Source organism: Gadus morhua, chromosome 1 (assembly GCF_902167405.1).
Source record: "Gadus morhua chromosome 1, gadMor3.0, whole genome shotgun sequence".
In the NCBI taxonomy this organism is placed as follows: domain Eukaryota; kingdom Metazoa; phylum Chordata; class Actinopteri; order Gadiformes; family Gadidae; genus Gadus; species Gadus morhua.
This window is the reverse complement of record NC_044048.1, coordinates 1074653-1094086: the sequence shown is the minus strand read 5'-3', so window position 1 is coordinate 1094086 and position 19434 is coordinate 1074653. Positions and strand designations below refer to the sequence as shown.

Here is a 19434-nt window from a genome sequence, read left to right as displayed (position 1 = left end):
TGAATATGAGTGTCACGTCACAAACTCGAATTTATGATGTTCGTCTGATGTCCAGTGTGAACGCCCTCAGCAACAGAGTCCTGGGAAGTGCACTTCTTCAAGAGTTTACACCCCCGGGTAAACCTACCGGTAAGATTCTCATGGCAACAAAAGAACAGATGCTGAACAATATTCTATTAATGCCAAACTGCCAGATCATGATGGTTACACTCACTCTTTCTACTTCAATCTTATTTTTCCTGGTGACTACTTATGGCAGGTGAGCTTATTGCGGTGGAGTATTTGCTGGCCCAGTCCAACAGAGGAGATCTGCTGAGTGCGCCTGACGCAATTGGCGCCAACCTGCCAGAGGGGCCGGAGGAAGTTCAGGAGGATGAGTTTCCTGATGAGACAATACCTCAGGCCACTGATATTCTTTTCCCGTCTTCTTCTCCGGTAATGATGTGATAGCCCTTTGATAATCTATCAGAACATCCTCCTCATCGTTACCCGCTTATCCGGGGTCGGGTCGCGACCTATCTATCAGAACATTTTCACTGTAAATCTAATTTGATAAGGGTAATTCCTTTGTGTTACATGGGCACAACAAAGTTCACCTCACTGTACTCTCATTCACTTCTTTCAAATAATTCCCTTTAGGAACCTACGGCTGAAAGTGAAGGTGCATCTCGGAGTCCTGTCAGCTCCCCATTTGAGGACAGTGGGCCTATCACTTCAACTCCGGTAAAGTAGCTAATGTCTGACCATTAGAAATGCTTATTCCTTCAGTGTTTCTCTTAATTTAGCTATACAAACTGTTTTTGTTTTCATCTCATATGACAGGATAGTCGGTGTGATCCCAGTGGCATTCCCGGATGGGAGGCAGTCGATGCCTTGGCAGGGTACCTTGTCAGCCTCAACCGGACGATAACTGCTCTTTCGAACCAAGAAATAGCAGATATACTGAGGTTGTACTCCAGCCTGGATGGAATCGACAAGTCCCCAACAAAGTACTCCCTAAAAAATAAGAAGACGACCTTGCCAGGGCCATGGAGAGCTTCTCGGAAACGCAGTGGCTCTGCTCCAGGCCAACAAGCAGCCGAGAGGTACCTGCAAACAATCAGCTTCAAGTATATGTGTGTAGCTGTGTGTTCATGTGTAATTAACTGCATACACATACACTTTAATGGTGTGTGTAGGTATACATTTAATATACTTGTAATACATGTGTGTAAAAGTGTGTTTGTACATTTGTATGTAACATACAGGGGTATATATATATTTATATATATACACACACACACCCACAAAACAAACACACACATTGTGTGTTTACAGTACACACATAATGTTGGTTATATCATCTTGTCTTTTCGCAGATTGTTCATGGTTCATGGCCAGGCTGCCCATAGACCCGATTACACCAGGGTCTCTGAGTGTGTTGCACTGAAGCTTTTCAAGGAGTTCAAGGAAGGCAGAAATAGACCAAAAGACCCTAAGGGGAGGACATTTCCAATTCCTCAGGCTATTGTTATGACGTATGGTCATATTAAACAATTAATTGAGGATTGCCAACAAATCCTGCAAAGCACCAACCTGGTACTGGTGACCATAAATAATACAACAGTCTCTTCTTGGTGAGTTCATTTTTACTGCTTCATATATTCCCTTCAAAAGGACTTATAAATTCATAGGCACATGCATTCAAAACGTATAATGACTAAAAAACAATGTGAAAAACTCTGATCCCCCCCACAAATAGGCTGCAGGATCGGCAGAAGAGGGCCGACCGCGATTCTCTGCTTCAAGGGGTGGAGCTTCCTCAGCAGGTCCACGTGGCCGAGGAATCCCTCCTGGAGGCCCTGGATCTACCATCTGAGCCTGTTCCACATGGGCATGCAGATCTGGAGTTCGAGGAACCTGACAACCGTGAGGGTGAGGCGGTGATTCGGCGACGCCGACGCAAAACTCAGGTTTCCAGCGAAGACGCTGGAGGAGATGATGCTTGGACTGTTCCTTTCCCCTCTTCATCTGACCTAGCCTATTGTGAGGAGCGTCAACACCCAGCTCCTGTGTCTCAATCACAGAGCTGGTACCCATACCAACCACCTTCAGCTCCAGCGTCTCAATCTCGTGGCTGGTCCCCATACCAGCTGCCTCCAACACCGGAGTCTCAGTATCAGGCCTGGGCCTCTTACCAACGGCCTCCAGCCTCTCACTCTCAGGGCTGGTCGGGGCCCTCATACCAGCCGCCGCCACCACCACCAGCAGCCCACTTTCAGAGCTGGTCCTCAAACCTGCCGCCACCACCACCTCCAGCAGCTCACTCTCAGGGCTCTTACCAGCTGCCACCAGTGCCAGATTCTCCACCTCAGGACGGACCTTCTAACCAGCCAGATCCAGCGTCTCACAATCGCTACCGGGAATGGAGGTTACAAAAGGCAGCCTTTGAGGATCAGGAGCGAGCGATGAGGGGTGAGCCCCCGAAGAAGCGTCAAAGTAAGGAAAGCTACCACTACCAATGCAAAATGTGTGGTAAGGCGAAAAGCAAACTTACTGGCCACACACAGCTACGGGGGAAATGGTACTGTCCAGCATCTGGAAAGACCATTGAAAAGTGGAAAAGCTCCTTGTAAAAATGTAAGTAATGTGTACATTTGTTTTTAAGATATTTCTATCGGTGTTAAATCATTTGTTTTAAGTGTTAAATCATTTGTACAAAAAAGTTCAAACAGTTGCAAGTTCACAACATTTGTATAGATTGTTAAATTCTGCAACTCTAATAAAACAACAAAAAAAACAACTCTTGTGGTGTAACAGCAACACAGCCATCCTTTGGGTGGAAGATTCCAGGTGCGAATCCTGGCAAAAGTGTGCAATTTGTTGTATATTAATTAAAAAATGATAGTAGAGTGTCAATAATAATGGAATAATAATATAATAAATAAATACCTAATATAACAATAATAGGAAAACAAGTAATGATTTTTGTGATATAACATCTGACAGCTTAAGACTTTAAGCTGAATTTTTCTGATATTTCTATGTATTTTCTCCTTTTCCCCCTTTCTCCTTTCATTTTTTTTCTTTCCCCCTTTCTCCTCTTTCATTTCATTTCTTTCCCCCACCTCTAGCAGTCCCTTTTGCCCCATCTTTGGCCGAGTGGTTAAGGCGATGGACTAGAAATCCATTGGGGTCTCCCCGCGCAGGTTCTATCTGAATATGATTTTTCATTCCCTTGTTCAGCCAACACATACACATATTACGGTGAAACTGCATGAAATCAGTGCAAATATGTTAATCTAAGCATGTAGAAGGCGCCATATTTAAAACATGGCATTATCTGGACAGGCTCTTAGCATTCTATGTTTTTTGACAACATGTTCTCCAAACATAAAATGTTAATATTTAAAGGTCTGATACCCTTGGTGTGTTCCGCAACAGGTTTAAAATGCACATACGTGAGCAGTAAGGGGATGTAGCTCAGTGGTAGAGCGCATGCTTTGCATGTATGAGGCCCTGGGTTCAATCCCTGGCATCTCCAAATTGTAGTATAGGTGACGCGTTGATTAAGAATTAATCCCTTTAATTAGGTAGAAGTCAAAAATGATCCGATCACGAAACATTGCTGAATGTTACTGTGTAATGAATGTCTAAACAAAATGAGGTCACGCAATGCTTTACCTACCAAAAATGTTGCAGAATGCTAATGTTTGAACAAGATAGAGAATTGAACTGTCGAAACTGTGTGGTTAAGGTGATGGACTAGAAATCCATTGGGGTCTCCTCGCGCAGGTTCGAATCCTGCCGTCAACGGTACAGGTTAATCAGTGTATGTTTAAGGGACTGTTTAAAGGATCAACAGAAATATGTCATGGTACTGCAGACCTCTTTTGTTGTCTTCCCAATCATTTGCTGAAGCATTTCTCCTGAACTGAGAGGGGTGCTGTGGCTGGGACTGTCATAGTGACTGTCTAGTTCACAGAAGAGGCAGTGTTCTAATCACATCAGTAAGTTGTATAATGTAAGTAACCTACTCAATTGGAATTCCTTTAGCCGCCAGTTCTGATAGCTTAACACATGATCGGGTCACGCTACTTGAGACCTTTTTCATTGGTGTCTCAAGTAAACATTACAATAGGGGTACTGTGGCTTAGCTGGTGAAAGCGCCTGTCTTGTAAACAGGAGACCCTGGGTTCAACTCCCAGCAGTACCTATTTGCAACAGCATTATCTGGTGTAGATGTGATAAAAGTGATTCTTGCAGTTAAAAAAAACGGAATTGTCCTAACTGGCAATCTTGCTTGTGGTTGTAAACTTGCAATCCATCAATGCAATAGTCTTTCCATCAATGACAACGGCGGCAGGCAAGCAAAATTCTATATAAAATGTATGATACCCTAGTGCCAACTGATGACCTATTTGTCCCTTCTATCGTTAAGCAAAGCTTCAGGAATCGGTTTTACAGATGTACAATTGAAGTAACACAGGGGACTTCTCTCAACGGCAAAGCGTATGCTTCTCATGTAGAAGGCCTGAGGTTCAATGCCTGCCGTCTCCAAGATATGATCAAAGCTAGCTTCAGTCAATTTGAAGACTATTTCAAAATGAGATCAAGCAAGGCTTAACCTACCCTAAGTGTTCCAGACTCTTCCTGTTCCAAAAAGCCAGAGACTTGGTACTCTAACAGTGTGTGGTTGTGGCCGAGTGGTTAAGGCGATGGAGTTCGCCCGATCTCGTCTGATCTCGTTCAGGTGTGCATTCAGGAGTTGGTGCAGCAAAGACAGCAGGTAGAGAGAGCAAGCAGTGAGCAATTGTTTGCTCAGTGTTTCTTCTTGTGGTGTTATTGTTTGTTTCCCCCAACAGCTTTTGCTGTTGGGGGGAGTTCTTTTTTCATTAGTTTCTTGTGTCTAAATTAAGGTGAATGTTGAGGACGGATATAATGCAGACAGAAATTGAGATGGAGATTACGACAATGATCATGGACAAAGGAATAGAGAGACCTATCGAGACGGACAGACAAACAGTGAATGAAAAAGGAACAAATAACGACGACGGCAAAGCACACACACGCGATGAGAGTAGAGGGAGCGGTGAGTCACGAGATGTTGTGAGGGAAATGTATGGGGAGGAATTGACGGTGGATGTGGAGGTGGAGGGAAAGGAAGTCATATCAATGATGGATGTACTGAGGGAGGTGAAGAAAGTTTGTGGAGGAGTCATGGGATGCAGAGTGAAAGGGGACCGGAGGTTCGAAATCTCGATGAGAGATGAGATTGGGAGATCCAGATTAATGGACGGTATAAGAGTGAAAGGAGCAGTGGTGCACGCCAGGGACATCACGAATAATGAATTGGTTGTCTCCTTTATCAACCTGCCAGTTTATTTGAAGGACAGAATAATTGTGGAGAAGCTGGAGGAGTGGGGAGTGAAGCCGATGTCGGCAATAAAAAGGCGTATGTGGCCGGGAACGGACATTGCTGACGGCACAAGATACTTAAAAGTTAGGTTTAACGAGGAAGTCCGGTCATTGCCGTACTCAGTGAGGTTTGAAACTTTGAGTGGGGCCGAATATTTTCGAGTCATCCACGACAGGCAAGTCAGAGTGTGCAGGCTGTGCATTAAGCCGGGGCATATTTTTAGAGAGTGCCCAGAATTCAAGTGCTTTAAATGTAATAAGACTGGGCACTACGCGCGTGAGTGTGGGGGGAGGAGAGAGGCGGAGCGGGAGGACGTGAGTGGGCGGAGAGAGACGGAGCCAGAGGATGTGGGCGGGCGGAGAGAGACGTAGCCAGAGGATGTGGGCAGACGGGAGGAAGGCGAGGAGAGTGACGGCCAGCGGACGGAGAGGGGCGGCGGCGTGGTGGACAGGAGATCGGACGGAGAAGGAGACGGAGACAGGGAGAGCGTCCCAGGAGTGATTGCGGAGGAGATGGAACGGGTGGGAGGAGTCGAGGAGCGGAGGGAGATGGACGACGATTGTGGAGTGGAGAGGGAAGGAGTGAAAGAGACGGAGTTGGTGAAGGAGGCGCGGAGGTCGGCTGACAGCACGCGAGCGGGGAGTGGTGCGGATTGTGGAGCGAAGGAGCTGCGTCTACCGAGCAGAGAGGCGAGGAGGCAGGAGGAGAGTGAAGAGGACATGGACATATCGACTGTCAAGCGTTGGCAAAACAAACGAAAGGCTGCCAAGGAAAGAGTCCGTGCAGAGGGGATTAAAGGGCCGCGGTCTGGTATGTGATTTAATTTCTAAATGTTTGGTTCTATTTTCCTTTGGGTTGCTCTCATGACCACTGTAACTTCTGTAAATGTCAACGGGCTGAGGGATGGTAAAAAGTTAAAGGAGTTGCTGTTTGTGTATAGGAGTGACATACTATGTATTCAGGAAACGAATTGGGATGAGGAAAAAGTGAAGGAGGTGAGAGAGGGATGGAAGGGGGACCTTTTTTATAATAATGGGGCAAGGGATGCAAGGGGGGTAGCAATCATGATTAAGAAGGATAAAGTAGAAGATGTCAGGGAGGTATATAAGGATAGGACAGGGAGGATATTAGTTATAGAGTTTAGATATGATAAATCCAATTTTAGGTTGATTAATATATATGTGCCGAATATAGAAAAGGATAAGAGGAGCATATTGGAGGAGTTGGCCGGTTTAATAGTAGGGAGGTGTCTGATAGTAGGGGACTTTAATATCAAATGTAGTAGATTAGATGTAGGGAAGGGGGTAGAATTTAGGTGGGAAAAGTCGAGGGGGATGTTGGTGGAAATAATGAGGGACAAGGGATTATTAGATGTGTGGAGGTATGAGAATCCAGAGAAGAGAGAGTTCACGAGGAGGCAGATGAGGGAGGGGGTATTGAAACAGAGTAGAATAGATTTAGTGTTAGTACAAGAGGAAATTATTAAATATATAGATAGTATGAGACACCAGGTTAACAGTTTCAGTGATCATGATGGGGTTCGGTTTAGAATTATGGTAGGAAAAAAGGAGGTAGGGGGAGGAATGTGGATTTTGAATGCTGGGTATATTGAGGAGGAAGAGTATAAGCAACAGATTAAGGAGGTATTAGATGGGGAGAATGAGAGGATTGAGGAGGAGGCAGAGAATGATAGGGTTGACTATAGTATAGGGGAGAGATGGGAGGTGATGAAAAATTGAATTAAATCAATTAGTATTAGGTATAGTAAGAAAAGGAAGGAAAGGATAATGAAGGAAGAGAATGGCTTGAGGGAAAGATTGAGGGTAGAGTTAGGCAGGGCAGAGGATGAAGAGGGATACAGTGCGGAGAATTATATAGAGGTAAAGATGGAGTTGGAGAGGTATGAGAGGGAGAAATGTAGAGGGGCAATTTTGAGGGCTAAGGCAAAATATGTGTTGGAGGGGGAGAAATGTACAGGGTATTTTTTAGGGCTGGAGAAAAGAAAACAGTGTAGGACTTACATACATGAAATAAAAAAGAGGGAGGGGGTGGTAACAGAAGACTACGTAGAGATATTGGAGAGGGTGCAGGAGTTTTATGAGGAGTTATATACGAGGGGGGGTGTGGATGAAGGTAAAATAGAGGAGGTGCTGGATAGTGTAGTGTGTGGGTTGAGTGAGGCTGATAGGAGTTTCTGTGATAGGGAAATCAATGAGAAGGAGGTAATGGAAGCGATAGAGGGGTTAAATAGTGGAAAGAGTCCGGGGAGTGATGGGATAGGGATAGAATGGTACAAAGTATATAAACACGATGTATCACCCATTTTGGTGGAGGTATTTAGGGAGATGGAGAGAACAGGGGTGGTGCAGGATAGAATGGTAGAAGGGGTGATAACCATATTGTATAAGAAGGGAAGTAAGTTAGATTTAGAGAACTATAGGCCAATCAGTTTATTGAATGTAGATTATAAGATTCTAACCAGGATATTAGCCAATAGAATGAAGAGAGTGATAGGAGAGGTAGTGCAACCAACTCAGTGTTATAGCATACCAGGTAGGGATATAGCGGACACGATAGGGACGATCAGGGACGTAATAGAACATATGGAGAGGGATAGGATAGGATGTGTAGTAGTGGGGATAGACTGGAATAAAGCATTTGATAGAGTAGAGCATGAATTTTTGTTTAGGGTAATAGAGAAGTTTGGGTTTGGGGAGAAGATGGTGGGATGGGTGAGGAGGTTATATGGGAGCGAACGGAGTTGTGTAAAGGTGAATGGGGTTTTAACAGATTTCTTTGAAGTGGAGAGGTCAGTGAGGCAGGGATGTCCTCTGTCTGCGTTATTGTACGCTTTATCTGTAGAGCCACTGGCCACACTTATCAAGAGGGACAAGGGGGTGGAAGGGATAAAGTTACCATATGGGGGAAGGTGTGTGATAAATCACTATGCGGATGACACAACGATCACGGTGAGGGATGGAGGTAGTGTCAGGAGGGTGATGGAGATAGTGGAAGACTATGGGAGAGCGTCAGGAGCGAAGATAAACAAAGAAAAGTCAGAAATAATGTATATAGGAAAGGTTGAGAGAATAGAGGTAGGTTTGAGGGTAGAAGAGAAGTATATAAAGGTATTGGGTGTGCACCTGGGGGTGGATAGTAAGGAGGCAAGGGATGCGACATGGACCGGGGTGATCAATAAAATTAGAACGGTGTGCACGGCATGGAGGGGGAGGAAGTTAAGATTGAAAGGGAAAGTATTGGTAGTGAATAGTCTTATGTTGTCAGTATGTGTGTACGTGATGAGTGTGGTTGAGATGCCAGGCTGGGTGATGAATGATTTAAACAAAATTGTGTGTGATTTTATTTGGGAAGGAAAGGGGGTGAAAATCGCACAGAAAACACTGGTTGGAAAGAGGCGGAAGGGTGGTTTGAAATTGATAGATCTGGAAACCAAAAAAGTTGCAATAAGAATAAACACTGTGCAAAAGTACATGGTGGGAAAGTGGCATTATGGATGGAAAGATCTTTTAAAGAAATACATTGATGAAGTGGGGGGAATAGGTGATTATGGCTGGTACATGGGTTTTAAGCAAACAATGACGGTTGGGATACCTGAGATATACAGGGAGGTGTTAGACGCGTGGAGGAGGTTACTGCCAAAAGTGCAATATGATTGCGATGGGTTGAATATGTTTGTCAATTTGCCCCTGTTTTTAAATGAAAAATTCAAACAACGAGAAAACATTATACGAACCCAAATTTATAGAAGGAGGCATTCGGCAAGTTAAAGATCTTATTTATGAGGTCATCCCAGGTTTCCTCAGGGATAACTGCATTTTTGATTCAGTGTGTGAGATAGATGGCATGGAGGATAGAGACAAGGTGAAGAAAATTCATGATAGAATTAAAAGCAGTATACCAGGGGAATGGGCTGGACTGATTGAAAGTGAATGTGTGAGTAGGCAAGAAGTACGTATTCCTGAATTGTATGTGAAGGTGGAGGGAGGGAAGTGTGGTATGGAGAGAATGAGTGTGAAGAAAGTGTACGATTGGTTGATAGGGGATGTGTTCAAAGAGCCAGCAGCAGTGAAAGTATGGAAGAGGGTGTTTGTGAACTGGGAGGTGGAAGATATATGGGCAAATTGTAACATTAAATACAACAGTATTGAGTGTGAGAATAATGATTTTCTTATTAAACATAATAGAATCTACACAAATGTAGTATTGAATAAAATAAATAATGAGGTTAATGTGATTTGTGATGTCTGTAACAGTGGTCATGAGAGTTTTTCACACTATTTTTTGGATTGTGGGGAATTGGTTGATTTCTTTGTATTTCTAAAAGCACTGATTAGGGAAAGTTGGAGTGAGGAGTATGATTTGGAGGGCGAGTGGAGGATGTTGTTTTTGTTTGGTGTATGTGGGAAAGGGGTGCATTTTAATTTGTGCAATTTTGTTTTAAGTCATGCCAGACTCGCGGTCCTGTTGAGAAGGAATTATGCGCACTTTGAGGGACGGAAGGTGAATGTCATACAACTGTTTAAATCCATTATGAAGCGGGATGTGGATCTGATGTGCACGTATGGAGGGGAGGGTGTGAAAGAGTACTTTATCAGTGGGACCTCTTTTATTCATGAGAGGGAGGGGGGAGGGATTTTGTTTAATTGGTAAGGAATTGTTTTTCAATCTAAAGGAGTGAACTGGTGTGTTGTTGTGCTCTCTCTCCTGCAGTTGGGTCGGGTCCTGCTCCCCGGGCGGGGTGGATGGCCGCGGGGTCTTTCGGGTGCGGCAGTGGCGTGTATGTGTGTCTGTGTGCTCGGTCCGTGGGGGGTGCCCGCCCTCCGCGGGTCGGGTGCACATATGTGCCCGCATGTTGCTGTCGCGTTGGGGGGGCCTTTCGGTGGTTTGCTCCGGTTGGGGTGCGGGGACTGGCCTCCCTGTGGGGGTGGGGGGGGGGCGCGGCAGCACATAGAATTTTGAGTCCTGTTTTGCGTGATTGAGCTCTCCCTTGGGGGTGAGCTAGGTTCATTTGTATGTATTATTTGTATTGATGTCTTGCTTTTGAACTCTGGAGTAGGAGACGTTATCATTTGTAAATGTAGTATTTATGATTTCTGTAAAATTGTAAATTGAAAACATTAAAAAGATTAAAAAAAAAGGCGATGGACTAGAAATCCATTGGGGTCTCCCCGCGCAGGTTCGAATCCTGCCGACAACGGTTCTATCTGAATACGATTTTTCATTCCCTTGTTCAGCCAACACATACACATATTACGGTGAAACTGCATGAAATCAGTGCAAATATGTTAATCTAAGCATGTAGAAGGCGCCATATTAAAATCTGGCATTATCTGGACAGGCTCTTAGCATTCTATGTTTTTTGACAACATGTTCTCCAAACATAAAATGTTAATATTTAAAGGTCTGATAGATCCGAAGACTAGTGTTGTCAGGTCCAAGTGCTGAATGCCATGGACGAGAAAACCCTTGGTGTGTTCCGCAGCAGGTTTAAAATGCACATTCGTGAGCAGCAAGGGGTTGTAGCTCAGTGGTAGAGCGCATGCTTTGCATGTATGAGGCCCCGGGTTCAATCCCCGGCATCTCCATTTGATTGCCCTAGAAAAGTCAGGTGAGTGCTATTTTGATCAAATGAGGTCACGCAATGCTTAACCTACCGAAGATGTTGCCGAATGCTAATGTTCGAAACAAGTGAGAGAATTGAAACTGTGTTCTCGTCAACGATACAGGTTAATCAGTGCGTGCGATTTCAAAAGCGCACGCTTTTGTGCGCTTGTGCGCTCAAAAGCTAGTGTGCGCTCAAAAGCTAGTGCCGGTCAACACATTGATATGAGTACGGTACGTTTATGCACTAAGTGTTGATAAAAGTGTTTCTTGCAGTTAAAAAAAATGGAATTGTCCTAACTGGCAATCTTGCTTGTGGTTGTAAACTTGCAATCCATCAATGCAATAGACTTTCCACCAATGACAACGGCGGCAGGCAAGCCAAATCCTCAATAAAATGTATGATACCCTAGTGCCAACTGATGACCTATTTGTCCCTTCTATCGTTAAGCAAAGCTTCAGGAATCGGTTTTACAGATGTACAATTGAAGTAACACAGACCCCGTCGGGGGACAGTAGTGCACACATCTCGCAGCTTTTGAGCCATCTTGGACAGGGTTTCTGAGCTTCCAGAAATGTCATCATTGATCATGTCCACTTGACGTAGACGCAGGCCTTGTGCAAGTCTGATAGAACAAGGCAAATAATCATTGTACCACAGTTCATTTGATCTTTTTGGTTTGATACACAAAGTTTGCATCTACTCCACCCCAGGATATGAAAATTGCTTCAAGAGGCAGGGTCAGACAGTCATGTAACTCCACCAGGCCTAATGCTGACCAACACAGCAACCCCTCTTGCAAAGTTATCTCAGTTATGCGGACACGACGATACGCGAACACATGAACCCAACCGTGTCACCCATAAACACCCATGTCCCGTCGCTTTGCAAACGGACACGCTGGGGTTGATAAGTTACCAGGCTATTGTAACTACTACAGAGTGATAACAAAGACGTGAATCAGGCAATAAATCCACCATCCTTGACAGCGGTCAAGTTCAGTGTGCGGAGTGGACCAATTGCGAACTACTGCAGCTGCTCTAACACCAAAATAATCGGAAAAAGTGTATACATGCCGATTATAGCGGACTAAACCACTTCTTTTGTAGCCGAATAGAATTATATTCCGAACCGATAATTGTATTTCGATTGAGGCGTATATATGATCCTTTTCTATTCCGATTGAGCTGTTCTTCCACATCTATGCGGATCAGATGTGTCCATGTAAACGCGGCTGCCAGTGATCACCACACACCCCACATACGGCCAACCAGTGAATGTATTTGCTTGGACCTCAGATGATTGGGTAATGTACGTCCCTCGGAAGTTATGCAATTCTGACCCAGGACCTTTGAACGTTTCTGTACTGACAGACCTTTCACTGGTATGATGAAAAGATAAAGATCTATTTCAAATAGGGCTGATAATTGCACCCACGGGAAGAAGTTATTTAATTTTGACCCGGCCCTTTGCACCGTTTGTGCACTGACAGAAACGGTTCAAAGGTATGATGAATGGACACTAGAGATCTATTTCAAATAGGGCTGATGATTGCACCCACGGGAAAACCAAGTAGGATGAATTGAGTGGCCTCATGTTGTTTGAACCTGAATGAAATGTACATAAAATAGAGGAGCCTCCCAACCTAAAGACACCAACGACGGCGAAAAATTTGATTTAACCACTGTTCAACTTTTCTTGTCATGTTACTAAACTTATTTTATTTCAGAAAAGTGGACGAGTGGTAAAACTAAATATAATAGAGAAATAACGTCCGGCCTTTACGGACGCAAACAGTGCCAGCAGGTAAGTATGGCACTGAAACAACTGAGGGAATAGGCCCCCCTCGGTTGTGAAAAGAAAAAATATATAAAGAACATCATTGTGTCTCATCCCAATTGTTATGTTATGTATTTTTCGCGCCGTATTTCTATCCTTTCTTTCCATGCTTTGCTTTCATGTTGTCCACAAAAAGGTACGCTGGGGAGAAGTCCACTGAGTCTTCCAATCAATGAGTTCTTATTCGTTTGGGTTTATTAGGGGGTGGTCCCCCAATACCAAAAGCCTTTGTGTACCAGATGGTTATCTTTACAACTGCAGCTGTGGGGAATGCCATTGGAGGGGGTAGCGGCCGTGTCATCTAAACCCCTGGCTTGGTTGGCGTTAGCCAGGGGGTCGAGAAAACAGGCCCACACATCAAAGGATTGCATGGACGGTGATTTACATGACAAGAAACATAGGAAAGGGCAGGCAATAAAAATGCATCACTCTACCCTTGACGGTTTACCCTTTAAATGACCCGCATGGAGTAGAACGTAGGCCCTATCTTAAATTACACAGAATAGCAACAAAACTTAAATTCATATAGACCAAAACAATACAACATGTAGATTTTCCATCACAATCCCCCCTTTGATTATTTATAATCACAAAATTATGCAACCTTTAGGATTAAAATGATCACTTAATCACAACATGCATATGTTCATAATCTACTATGTCCGACCATGGCCTCCAAGTACAGATATTTATACCACCGTTCGCTTTTACAGAAGGTAGCATAAAATCACCTAACATCACAATCAAGTCATCTGTTTCCATATATTCAAAAGTCATAAAAAACAGAAAAAAAAACTAAAACAAAGAAACAAGGCTACCTTTTAAAAACATTTCTAAACAAAATATTCTTATTTGATGTGTCCTTAATGCTGCTTCCATGATACAAACACATGAGTAGTTGGCAAGCACTTAATGTTTACTACTCTAATATATTAATTGTCAATCCAGTCAGTATTAATAACACACAGTATAACCCAACATTTAAACGGTATTCCTCTCTTTTTGAGTAATTATTTCCTTTGGTTTGCTTTGGTATACCCAAGGTTGTTGTTGTGGGCTCCCCATCCCCCCTCTTGACGCATGAACTTTCCCATGTGTCAATTTACCATTATAAGGGAAAGCCCAGGCCTGTAAGCATGGCTTGCTGTTGCGAGCGCACCAAAAACCTTCTACTTAATTCTGAAAAAAAAAAAAAAAAAAAAAATTCTTTAACTTTCAACTTTTCTACTTGTCTTTGATCCTTCAAACTACTTTTCCTAATAACTTTCAAACCTTTCAGATGTAAGAAATTATCACACAATGTATACACAGTCCTAGCTACACATTAGATCTTTCTTTTGTAATATGTGTGAATGCTGTGTCTAGTGCGATACTTTACATCCGCCTGGACACTGCTCTTCTCTCCATCCGCCTGGACACGCCTCCCCCTTTCTCTCTGCTTTCTGCCTCTCATTTGCATCACGGGCTGTCCTTTGAAGTGCCTGTCCCCACGTCTCTCCCGTCTCTGAGACCCTCCTTTGTCTCAATGTTCAGGCCACTTCAATGTGGCTACACAGGCACCATGGAGGCCACCACTCTGGTGCTGTTGGTCCTGCTGGACAGTCTCCTTGTGTCGTCCAGCAGACCGTTCCGTAGCTCTTCAGGTGGGCCTCCCATGGTCTGTAACTTCATAAAGTCTGATGCAGAGGAGTTGTGACGTGGGGTATTTGCACTGTATTGGGCCACTGGTCGGGCTGAAAGCAGGAGGAGGAGGAGCGTTGTCCAGGTCCGGATCTATTTGAACAAAACTCGATGCAGATGGGTTATCTCTCTCCCCACCCCTTTCCTTATCTTGTCTTGCCTTACGTTCTCATCTATCTCTTCTCCTTCCATAACACATACTTCTTCCAATCTCTCTCATACGTTCATTAATTCACCTTGTTGCCATTTGGCCATAAAACATTAACAAAATATCATAATATAAAAATCTGCATTTTCAATATTAGGCAATACACTTCTGTTGTCAGTCGGGGGTCAGTCGGGGTTAGTCTGGGTCAGTTGGAGTCATGTCATGGTTGTGTGATATGGTTGACCATTAAACTGGTTGTGATAGATTGTAATAATCGAGTATCCACTGTCTACAATAGCCCGTTGTTTAAAATAACCATATCTAATATTAAATTTAGCTGATTAGGTCGCGTAATGCTGGTGAGAACCATATAACAATCATTTGGTTGGTTGTGTTATGTGTTATGGTGCTCATACCTGCTCCTTGGACCTGGTCTGCTCCCGCGTCCCGTCAATGCGAATGCCCCCTTCCACCTCTGCCTCTTGGATGATTCACAGTCACTTCACGGGAAGGTGCGAACTGCCAGCCGGCCCTTCCATTGTCTTTGTCGATTATTTTGGGAGAATCGTTGAACCAAGGATCCATGACGCCACAACGAAAGCAGGCCTGCCTCTGTGCTTCCCCACTTTCCTGTGGTCGTCCTTGCCGTCCGGCGCCTCCACGAACATTATATCAGCTTGGTCTCTCCCGGGAATGTCGCCTTGAATACGACCCCACCGTAGGCCCAGTTTGACTTGGCGTGGTTCGCCGATGGGTGATGGGCCATTTCCAGACTGGCTGTAGCGAGGGATTCCCCTCCCACTGCAGATGGGTCCGGGAGACATTCTGCTATGTCCTTAATGTCACTGGGTCTCCATGCACGGAAAACGTATGCCGGACTGCCATAACCCCTGTTGCGCTGTTAGCGGGTGCCTCCTTTGCCGTGAGGTCTGGATAGAGGTTGAATGATGGGGCGGCGGCCTAGCTGGGCGTTGTCGTCATACGGTGGAGGTGAAGGGGGATTCGCACGCGGTCCGCCGGTGCAGTCCAGGTCCGGGTCTACATCTCGGGTGAAATTGAGATAAAAATATTCCTACACTCTCTACGCTCTCTGTCCCTGGCTGATCTTTTTTTCTCTCTCTTTCCCTCAAATGAAATGCACACCAACATAATTAAAACTTCAACAACCGTTTTAAGCTAAAACTCCCCATCTCAGGAAAACCCAGTTTGCACCAATATTTTAAACCCTCCAGAGCCGCTTCACCATGCTTCTCCAACATCACCTTCGCAGGTCCCGTTATCTCAGTTTTTCCAGATTTGTTCCCCATATTTTAGATCCTTTTACACTAGTTATTATTTAACAAATTATCTAATATCGCCGAAACCTCCTTGTTACTACACACATATACATATATTTAAATTAATGAATGCCCGTTATTATTATTTATATATATATATATAACCACAACCGTGCTTCAACGGGTTTCCCTTTTTCCCGTTCCCCCGACAGACTCTATCTGCCCTTTCTGTTAACTATATAGCCATATATATTGACGGAAGCGAAACGGAGCTACCGCATGTTCCTATAACAGAGTTTCTTTGAACGAGGCCTAAGTTCAGATATAAGTTTACGTTCACCGAAACATTTATATACCGTTCCTGTAACGGATTTTATTTGGAAGCTTTAACAGTATTGTGATCTCACCTGCTCGAATTCTTTTTCCTTTGGATACCGTACTGAAGAACCCCTACTTCATCCCCCACAGACACCCTTCGCTCGACCCCATTAGTCTGGTTACAGTCACCTGGAGGCGAGGTGGGGCTTTGGGACTGAGACCGAATCCTCAGACCTGACTTGGCAGACACCTAGGGATTTTTCACGCGATCTTCAGGTTAGATATCCCGGACGAGCCCCCAACTGTCGTGGCAATTTCTGTATCAGATATTGCGTCTAAGAAGTTGAGATATTTAGATGCAAAAAGCACACAATACTGTTGACAATTAGTGGTTATATATATTTGTATTAAAAGTACGAACAAAGATACATCACAACATGCATCAACAAACAACATAACAGGCATACATTACAATAATCTGAGGCCTCAGATGAGAGCTTCTCTTGGCGTGTTACTTCATTCTCTGAAGGTACGCTGGGGAGAAGTCCACTGAGTCTTCCAATCAATGAGTTCTTATTCGTTTGGGTTTATTAGGGGGTGGTCCCCCAATACCAAAAGCCTTTGTGTACCAGATGGTTATCTTTACAACTGCAGCTGTGGGGAATGCCATTGGAGGGGGTAGCGGCCGTGTCATCTAAACCCCTGGCTTGGTTGGCGTTAGCCAGGGGGTCGAGAAAACAGGCCCACACATCAAAGGATTGCATGGACGGTGATTTACATGACAAGAAACATAGGAAAGGGCAGGCAATAAAAATGCATCACTCTACCCTTGACGGTTTACCCTTTAAATGACCCGCATGGAGTAGAACGTAGGCCCTATCTTAAATTACACAGAATAGCAACAAAACTTAAATTCATATAGACCAAAACAATACAACATGTAGATTTTCCATCACATGCTCAAAGGTAAATCAGCAGAATTTAACCATGACTGTAGCTTTTTATGGGTAAAGAAGCAACGGTGAAGGACCCTGCTAAACGCCCTATCCATTGTATGGGTCTGTAAAATGCTAATCAAATCAATCAAATGTATTTATTAAGCACCTTTAATAAAAAGGTAATTGGTTGAGGGGAGATGTTATGTTTTATGTATGTTTTTGTCATGCCTGTCTACGCTTCAAACTCGTGCATATTGCAGTAAATATGCAACACTTTTCGGTGGATCGCAGAATTCGGTGTAACACCGGCGTCGCCAACCAGCGACGCCAACTCTAACGGCTACTCAGTTCAGGTCCTGTTAGCACCGTATACTGTATTTCTTAGGCTAGATGAAGTTAAAACATGGAAACAAAACAATGGAAAATCATTTTATATTGTGGTGGTGGTGAAAAATTTACTACCAAGTCAAATTGCGTTTGTTACCTTTTACTACCTTTCAAGGGCCTTAATTACAATTTTAATTTTTTACTACCTTTTACTACCGCGCGGACACCCTGTTATTGCAGGTATCGGGTGCAGTGGCGCCGGTGGGATAACTTGATTGGGCTTACCCTTGGTATGGCATGCGTGGCAACATCGGCAATACATAACAACATCGTATTTAAGCCCTGGCCAAAAGAAGTGTCTGAGGATTAGCTGATTTTCGTTACCCCTAAATGTCCTCCTGACCACTGACTTTCAAGCGCTACAGACAGAACGTGCTGACGGTACACAGAGGGTACCACTACCTGATGTCTAACACTCCAATCCGTGTCAACAGCTAGAGGAGGAGACCACCTACGCAACAAAACGTCATTATCAAGCAGATAAAACACTTTTTGTTCCCTTGCTTTGTCTGCACTCACCACATTATTGAAGCATTTCTTTAGTGTCGGGTCCGCCTTCTGAGCAGCGCAAAGGCGTTCCCGAGTTATCGGGAGGCATCTGCCGCCAGGGGATGGCATTTCGGGGCTGGCGGAAGGCACCGGCTCGGCGGCACTTTCACAAGGGAAACGCAGCAGAGACCCCCATCTCATTTTCCATGTTAGCTTCCTCTAACAACTGTGGCCTAAGCACTCTATCAAACAGAGAGCCATCATACTTTTTTCTCGCTTGTGCACGGGTTATCAGGCAAGTAGGAAACAACCCCGAAGGTGCCTGTGCTACATCAATCTCCGTGCGGTGCGGAAGGTCCAATACTTCCAGTGCAGGAATCACTTTACTTTTGAATTGAACATTCATTCACCATGACCGCAGTGCGGGCACTCCCGCGACTCCCGGCCGCCACGTCTCCTGTCGTGCCCCGGCCGCAGCACCCTGCGGCCCGGGTACCGTGACATTGGGCACCGCGACCACTCCCGCGTCTCCCGCAACTCCCGCCGTGCCCCGTGAACGAATAGATGAATGGCCCGGGAACCACGGGCACCGCGGCCCGGGCAATGCGGACACTGCGAAAACAGATCACGTGCAGAGGCCTAATTAGGCCTATATATTTTGGATTTCAAATGCAACAGTCTTTTCGTGGAGACTACGGTCAGAGCAGCTGGAACTGAACAACAGCAAGAGGAAGGAGGAAAACGGGCTATGAAACCAAATTTGATATTTTTTTCTTGCTATCGGCCATGTTTGATTGTGTTGTGTTGGTTATTGAACTGTTAACCCGTGAACTTGAGTCGGGGACGGGAGTCCGGGCGTGTGCAGGACCGAACCGCGCTGTATTATCACTGTTCCACTGCTCATAGACGGTAAAAAGTAGCTGAGACGTAGAGGGGTTAGAAACCAATAATTGAAATTAGGATATTTATTTCAGGTAGCCTATTTTTTCACCCAAAAAAAATAAAAACAATGAAAGTTTAAAATCCCCCCCAAAAATGGAATCACGTTCCCAGCGCCCCCCCTAGGTTGTGCGAACGCCCCCCAGGGGGCGGTACCACCCCTGTTGAGAAACCATGACTTAGGTACACCACGATCCGGTCAGGCAAACATTTCTTAAATTCCTCCAGCAATATTAACTCCCTCAAGGAATTAAAATCATTGGCGTCATCGTTCTGAGTCTGGGCTCTTTTGTGATTGCGGAATTTTTGCCTGTACGCCTCAGGTACTAATTCGTATGCTCGTAAGATGGCAGCTTTAACAGATTCATACTTTAGGCTGTCCTGCAAGGGGAGTGCAG

The 19434-nt window shown here is 44.6% G+C and overlaps 2 protein-coding genes and 3 non-coding genes across 5 annotated transcripts; all 5 read left to right on the top strand.

Annotated features, from left to right (window-relative positions):
• The first annotated feature begins 832 nt into the window (after positions 1-832).
• Positions 833-2835, top strand: LOC115539413 (formin-like protein 20). The gene is made up of 3 exons (XM_030350426.1): positions 833-1085; positions 1359-1616; positions 1742-2835. Exons 2-3 carry the CDS (start codon positions 1366-1368, stop codon positions 2613-2615), a joined length of 1125 nt encoding a protein of 374 aa, XP_030206286.1. The 5' UTR covers positions 833-1085; positions 1359-1365; the 3' UTR covers positions 2616-2835.
• A 616-nt stretch (positions 2836-3451) lies between these two features.
• trnaa-ugc (transfer RNA alanine (anticodon UGC)) lies at positions 3452-3523 on the top strand. Its single transcript has one exon. It is a non-coding gene; the product is annotated as a tRNA-Ala (tRNA).
• A 598-nt stretch (positions 3524-4121) lies between these two features.
• On the top strand, positions 4122-4195 carry trnat-ugu (transfer RNA threonine (anticodon UGU)). Its single transcript has one exon. It is a non-coding gene; the product is annotated as a tRNA-Thr (tRNA).
• Positions 4196-5791: 1596 nt separating this feature from the next.
• LOC115546633 (uncharacterized) lies at positions 5792-18653 on the top strand. Its single transcript, XM_030360262.1, has 4 exons — positions 5792-6208; positions 10130-10298; positions 14394-14517; positions 18519-18653. The coding sequence occupies exons 1-4, from the start codon at positions 5911-5913 to the stop codon at positions 18651-18653; spliced, it is 726 nt and encodes a 241-aa protein (XP_030216122.1). The 5' UTR covers positions 5792-5910.
• On the top strand, positions 10933-11004 carry trnaa-ugc (transfer RNA alanine (anticodon UGC)). Its single transcript has one exon. It is a non-coding gene; the product is annotated as a tRNA-Ala (tRNA).
• Positions 18654-19434: the final 781 nt, after the last annotated feature.

Coding starts and splice junctions, on each gene's coding strand:
- LOC115539413 (XM_030350426.1), top strand. CDS start 1,366: ATGGTTCATGGCCAGGCTGCCCATAGACCCGATTACACCAGGGTCTCT. Junction 1,617..1,741: donor AATACAACAGTCTCTTCTTG/GTGAGTTCATTT, acceptor CCCCACAAATAG/GCTGCAGGATCGGCAGAAGA.
- LOC115546633 (XM_030360262.1), top strand. CDS start 5,911: ATGGAACGGGTGGGAGGAGTCGAGGAGCGGAGGGAGATGGACGACGAT. Junction 10,299..14,393: donor CGCGTTGGGGGGGCCTTTCG/GTGGTTTGCTCC, acceptor CTCAATGTTCAG/GCCACTTCAATGTGGCTACA. Junction 14,518..18,518: donor CTTCAGGTGGGCCTCCCATG/GTCTGTAACTTC, acceptor CCATGACCGCAG/TGCGGGCACTCCCGCGACTC.